This window comes from Penicillium mononematosum (genome assembly GCF_028829835.1).
Source record: "Penicillium mononematosum strain IBT 11891 chromosome Unknown utg000003l:1.0-8172316.0:1.0-8177699.0, whole genome shotgun sequence".
In the NCBI taxonomy this organism is placed as follows: domain Eukaryota; kingdom Fungi; phylum Ascomycota; class Eurotiomycetes; order Eurotiales; family Aspergillaceae; genus Penicillium; species Penicillium mononematosum.
Window position 1 is genome coordinate 1,579,920 of NW_026643273.1, and position 6,207 is coordinate 1,586,126.

At 48.2% G+C, this 6,207-nt stretch overlaps 3 protein-coding genes across 3 annotated transcripts; 2 read left to right on the top strand and 1 right to left on the bottom strand.

The window, feature by feature from the left end:
- Positions 1-340: 340 nt before the first annotated feature.
- On the bottom strand, positions 341-1,096 carry N7519_005529 (EF-hand superfamily Ca2+-modulated protein; the record flags this gene model as incomplete). Its single annotated transcript, XM_057292305.1, has 3 exons — positions 341-707; positions 829-1,040; positions 1,094-1,096. The coding sequence occupies 3 exons, from the start codon at positions 1,094-1,096 to the stop codon at positions 341-343; spliced, it is 582 nt and encodes a 193-aa protein (XP_057147116.1).
- A 554-nt stretch (positions 1,097-1,650) lies between these two features.
- On the top strand, positions 1,651-3,566 carry N7519_005530 (bifunctional C97 family peptidase/thioredoxin family protein; the record flags this gene model as incomplete). Its single annotated transcript, XM_057292306.1, is given in 5 exon segments — positions 1,651-1,686; positions 1,800-2,021; positions 2,072-2,355; positions 2,370-2,859; positions 2,874-3,566. 5 exon segments carry the CDS (start codon positions 1,651-1,653, stop codon positions 3,564-3,566), a joined length of 1,725 nt encoding a protein of 574 aa, XP_057147117.1.
- A 732-nt stretch (positions 3,567-4,298) lies between these two features.
- Positions 4,299-5,316, top strand: N7519_005531 (D-isomer specific 2-hydroxyacid dehydrogenase family protein; the record flags this gene model as incomplete). Its single annotated transcript, XM_057292307.1, is given in 2 exon segments — positions 4,299-5,039; positions 5,056-5,316. 2 exon segments carry the CDS (start codon positions 4,299-4,301, stop codon positions 5,314-5,316), a joined length of 1,002 nt encoding a protein of 333 aa, XP_057147118.1.
- Between the last annotated feature and the right edge of the window lie 891 nt (positions 5,317-6,207).

Here is a 6,207-nt window from a genome sequence, read left to right on the forward strand (position 1 = left end):
TTATGGTTGATGCGCGGGTCATATCTCCTTTTGTGCTCCTTTGTTCTAGTTTTCTTCTTCTTTTTCTTTTTTTTTTCGCTGGCTGTGTTTCTCTACTCTTTTTCTTTTTCGTTTTGCCAGTACCAGCAGGCTTAATTCTTTCATATCTTTCCGCAGAAGCCGGTGGAGGAAAGCATGTATCTACACTCAACATGGAACATTACAAATGATAATCGATTTTCGAACAACCTTGGAATCCCTTCGAAATTTCAAAACCTCAGACTCCCTGCTAAAAGAGGATGCCATACCAGAACGCCGAATCCGACCCTTATATCCATCAAAGATCTACACAAATCTGCCACTAAAACACACCAGCTCTGGTCATGACATCATGAAACTGCTCCAAAGTAACCCCAGCACTCAATCCAGCACCCCCATTCCCTTCAAGAATCATATCCTTAAGCAGGTCATCGCCCACACTGTCCTCTTTCAAGTCGCGCGCAATGCGCCGCAGATGCGACAACGTAATGGGGCCATCTGTACCGCGCGTGAATAGCTGGTATGCATCGTCCACCTCGGCAGCCATGGCGTCATCATCGCGCGAGCGCAGCTTGGCTGCTGCTATTGAGATGAAGGGACTGTAGGGCACGTATCCGCTTAAAGTTGGATCGAGGGCGGAGAGGATCTCTGCGAGTTCGGTTGAGTCGGTTGGTGGGAGGCCGAGGGCGCTGTTGAAGGGAGAGTTGTTAGTATTTAGTAGTTGTAGCTTGGAAGTAAGTAGGGCTGTGGTTGTAGGTAGTGTTGATTGTAGATTACCGGGGCAGAGGGAGAGGAGCTAGGGAAACCTACACCAGTGCCTTGCGCACATCTTCGCGGGGAATCACTCCCTCCTTCTCGTCCGGGAAGTCTGTGTTCTTGTCGGAGAATAGGTGAAAGACTTCTTTGATTTCATTTTCTTCTTCGGCGGTGATATTATTCTCCTTGGCGAGCTTTGATGCGCGTCCGCGCTTTGGCGCTGCCGGTGCGGAGGAGCTTGCTGCGCCTCCGCGCTTTCTTGGAGGCTGCAAGGGAGTCAGTCTTAGTTGAGTATTGATGATAGCTGGGGTTTCTTTACCATGTGTGTATTATTGGCAGGACTTGTGGCTTTACAGGGGTATTGGCATGGACAAAAATGAGGATTTGGCGCCGGGGGTGACGAAGGTGGGGAGAGCGGCGATTGGAAGACGATCTATGCAGCCAGCTTCATACCTTTCAAATGTTGTTATACATCATTATGCGCATAAATGAGTATCGATAGCATGTGAAAAGTTGAAATTCATTTTTTTTTTTTAGACTCTTGATCTACTGTATACATGACTTTCCTGATTTTTGAAGTAGGTTGGACGTGATATCGAGACCAGCTACTGAGGTATACAGTAAGAAAATGAGATCGCGTCAATGAACAACGCCACGTTTCATTTTGATAAAGTAGAGACAATATTAAATATCAAGTATCAAGTATCGCATCCATACACAATGCTATAGAATGCGATCGAAGGTGATAGCAGCCCTGGAGGCTGCCGGTGCTGACGTTATCGGATTGGAGCCTTCACAGATCGTCCTTCAAGGGCTCTTTATCTCGACTTTCACTTCAAAGGGTTACTCCCTTCCACGTCGGACACCTGCTTCATCATGGATGTCTCACTATATGTCTACGACCTTTCGAAGGTGAGTGTCCTTGTCCTACATGCGGTAAATATCGACTAACCTTGAATATAGGGTCTGGCCCGAATGGTATGTTCAATGCACTAGTGAAAGCGAACAGTGTCTAATTTGTACAGTACTCCCTTGCCCTGACAGGTACACAAATGGATGCCATCTACCATACATCCATCGTCCTCAACGGGATCGAATATTATTTCGGCCAGGGTATCCAAACCGCGGCTCCAGGGAGTACCCATCATGGTCAGCCCATGGAGATCGTGAAGTTGGGCAGCACTGAGCTTCCAAGTGAGGTTATCGAAGAATACCTGGGTTCATTGGCAACCATTTATACGGCCGAGGTTCGTTCATGCACAGCTTCAGCAACGGAGCTATGGCTAATCGATTCTAGTCATACGACCTTTTCCTTCATAACTGCAATAACTTTACTCAAGACCTTGCAATGTTTCTTGTCGGTAAAAGTATTCCGGAGCATATTATTAATTTGCCTCGCACTTTTCTGGAAACTCCATTCGGGCAAATGATGAAACCTCAAATCGAGATGGCTCTCAAAGGCGTCACTCAAGGCACTGGAACAGGTCCTACCCTGGACCAAGTGTTCAACCTACCACAGCGAGGGCTGTCCCTCCCGCACCTCAGCCAGTGGCACCTCCAGGGGCGGGCACAGTCCGTATAGTGAGCAATCTCAGTCAGCTACAAACCGAGCTTTCTAGTGCTTCCCATTCCTGCGCCGTTATTTTCTTCACATCGTCAACATGTCCACCATGCAAGGCTGTTTACCCAACATATGACGAACTCGCGGCGGAAGCGGGTGAGCGAGGTACTCTCATCAAAGTCGACATCGGCGTAGCTCGCGATGTTGGCATGAAGTACAGCGTGCGCTCGACTCCCACCTTTATGACATTTTTGAAGGGCCAGAAGTTGGATGAATGGAGTGGTGCCACCCCGGCCAAGCTAGTGGGAAATGTTCGTATGTTGTTAGAGATGGCACACCCGGCCCACCCTCATCGTCAACTGCGACTTCCCAGTCTTCAGCGAGAGATAACGACCTTCGTCATGTATAAGAAGGTTCCACCACTTGAAAAGCTCCTCCAAAAACTTCCTGTCGCCTTTAAGGAAGGCCTTGGCGTTGCCCAGGTTATTGAATTTGTGAAGCTGCGTCACTCAGCTACCGAACCTGTCGCCGATATCAGGGCCCCGATTTGCATATATTTGCCACAACTTTGACCTCCATATACTCGACGCTTCCCATCGACACTCACTTCGCCGTGGTTGATCTAGTTCGTCTTCTTCTGCTTGATCCACGTGCAAGTGGCTACTTCGCCGAAGAAGCCCAACACGCAACCCTCCTCACTCTCCTTGCACCTCTATCCCAAGACGATCTATCCTCGTGCCCGTATAATCTCCGCATCGTGGCCCTCCAACTAGTCTGCAATCTCTTCAGCACACCTCTCTACCCAGAGCAACTCACCTCCTCCTCATCCCCACTCCGCGAGACCTGCCTCCGTCTTGCGACCAACTCCCTCCTAGACTCACAAACCAGCCTCCGTGTTGTCGCCGCCTCGTTTGCATACAACCTTGCCGCATTCAATCATAACGCCCGCTTGGATGGGAAACAAGATCCTCTGTCCGAGGAAGATCAGGTCGAACTGACTGCATCATTGCTTGAGGCTGTTTCGCGCGAGAATGAGAGCGTGGAAGCCTTGCATGGGTTGTTGTTTGCCCTTGGCCTTCTTGTTTACGAAGCTCCGATGGATGGGTCTCTAATCGATCTTTGTCGCGCTATGGGTGTGACGGAGACAATTTCAGGAAAGATGAAGGTTGAGGCTGTACAGAAGGAGCCACTGCTTAAAGTGATAGGGGAACTTTTTAGCAAGGGGCTGTAATTAACGAATTGCTCCATAATGTTCAATTAGGATATACATGAACTTGAATACCTGGAGAGCTCAGTAATTATCCTCTGAACCAGCTGCTGGAACATTTATTCGTCTATAAACTTTCGCTTTTTGCATATCGTCCTAGTAGTTTCTTTTCGTTGTTCTTTCTCGAAGTTGAATTCCCTAATGATTTCTTGATTTCGTCCTTGTAATCATTTAACATCGCTGAGCTTTATAATGGCGACAGAGTTACCTTTGGATCTATTTCGGTCACTTGGCTACCATTGTGTCATTCATATTGACCTGATGAAGAGATATTTATCTCTGGAATGTGCGTAAATCGAGGGCGACTGGAAAAGAGACAGCGCATACCAACTTTGTACTATTCTAGACTTTCGTACCATATGGTGCCTTTTGTAAGTATAGCCAGGGCTACCTGGGTATGGTTGATGTCGGCTATCATCGGTGTAAGTTGCATCGAATGTGCGGGGAGCAACAGGGGGTACCTGATCCTTGTAGATGCCTAGGTAAGGCGCAATTAGCTTTTTCAGAACTTCAATCACAACCTTGCAATCTTCTCGGATATGTTCGTCCGACGCCTTTTCGGCGACATGTCGGCATCATCCCGAGACCCATCTCGGCTACTCTCGGTATCAGTCATCCCACAAGAGATATCTACGGCGGGGAATCAATTGAAGATCTTCAGAGCCAGGAACACATCTTCTGTCTCCCCTCGTGATCATGGCCATAGACAACATCACCCACCACATCGTCGCCATTGAGGCTGTTCATTGCCCGATCCCCGAGTTTGATCTACCAGGGCCGCATTCTCGCGCTGTCCACCGATGGACCGATCCCGCTGATCTGCCCAGCCGCGTGAAAGATGCCACAATCATTATAACGACAACAATACGCCTATCGGCAGAGACTCTCAGCGCGGAAATCACCCCAAAACTCCGCCTTGTAGTAATCATGGCGACCGGCACAGACTGCGTCGACATTGCAGCTGCGTCCGCACGAGGAATCACCGTGTGCAACTGTCCCGGCAGTAACATTGACAGTGTCAGTGAACACGCCATTGGACTTTACTTTGCCACACGGCGGAAGTTCATCGAGCTCCATAATGCCACAGTTGCAGTTCCTGCGGACTCGTCTCTTGATACGGAGTGGAAGACAAATGGCTCGTTACTTGGTCGGGTTCGTGCGCCTGATGGAAAGGCCCCGTTGTTGTGTAGTGATGAGACCGTGTGCATTGTCGGATACGGATCGCTAGGCAAACGCATCGAGACTATGACAAAGGGTCTTGGGATGAACGTGATTATTGCTGAGCGGAAGGGTGTATCTCCTCGAGCGGGTCGGGTTCTGTTCGAAGATGGATTGAAAAAGTCGACTGTGGTTGTTTTGTGCTTGCCACGGAGTGCTGAGACGCTCAATATGATCTCGACTGCGGAGTTGCAGATCATGTCCCCCCATGCCGTGCTGGTTAACGTTGCAAGAGGGGGGGATTGTCGACGAGCAAGCCCTGGTTGAAGCTCTCAAGCGTGGGGCCATCTCAGGCGCGGCCACAGATGTTTATGCCACAGAACCTGCTGGGAGAGGTGATTCCCCGTTGTTAAGTCCAGAAGCAGCCGGGTTGAATTTGGTGTTGACACCTCATCTTGCCTGGTATTCTGAAAGGACGTTGCAAAACCTGCAGGCTGCGATGAAGAACACGATTGAGAAGTGGTGCGTTGGTGAGATTATCAATCAGGTGCGATGATAGCTAGGAGATTTCAGTCATTTGTATATACATTTGGCAAATAGAGTATTATAGACTACCCTGTAGAGCACCTTTGTTAGAGAAGATATTCAGGCCAAGGCCATTTTTGATGAATGGCCACAGAAAGCTATGCGGCTTAAGATACAAACGGAGGAAGATGTACCAAATACACATACAAAAGATGGTATATCTGTATTGCTGAGTTTCATTAAAAGTCATAAATACGCAATATGCTGGTGATCAACGTAAATCCTGTGCTTTTCTTCTCCTGTATCCCCGGTCAGAGTGCGCGGTGGTCAGCCACAAGTTCAATAACCAGCTAGTCAGGATGTCAAGTTCAGATGCAATAGATTCAATAATTTGACGATATCTCTTCCCATTCAATCATTCTTAATATATAGGGTCTAAGTCCGGATGAAGTCCTAGTACTATGCATTTGCCTCTAATTCCTAGATTATCGGACACCGCTAACACATGCTGCAGCCCATGCTTTTACAAGGGCATCGCTCTAAACCAATATAGTTTGATGCCGGGAATCCAACGTTGGATAACTATCAGATGACATTGAAGATGGAAGTCCCAATAGGCATGCGAATCATCTGTTAATTGGAATGTGATTCTAATCACATCTCCCGGTGTTATATGGAGTTGGTAACAGCCAGGAGAGTTGGCGCATGTGCTCGATCAAATCTACGGAATGTGATGTCCAGACTACTTGATATTTCGCCACTGCTGGTGCAACACATCCACGACAAATAGCGCAAATGCAGCAGAGAGAACCAACGGTGGCAACAAGAAATGGTAACGTTAATGGCGAGGCGGCTATTTTCGGGCAATGAGGCTTTCTCTAGAACGCCAACTATACTACAGAACTTATACTTGTGATAGACA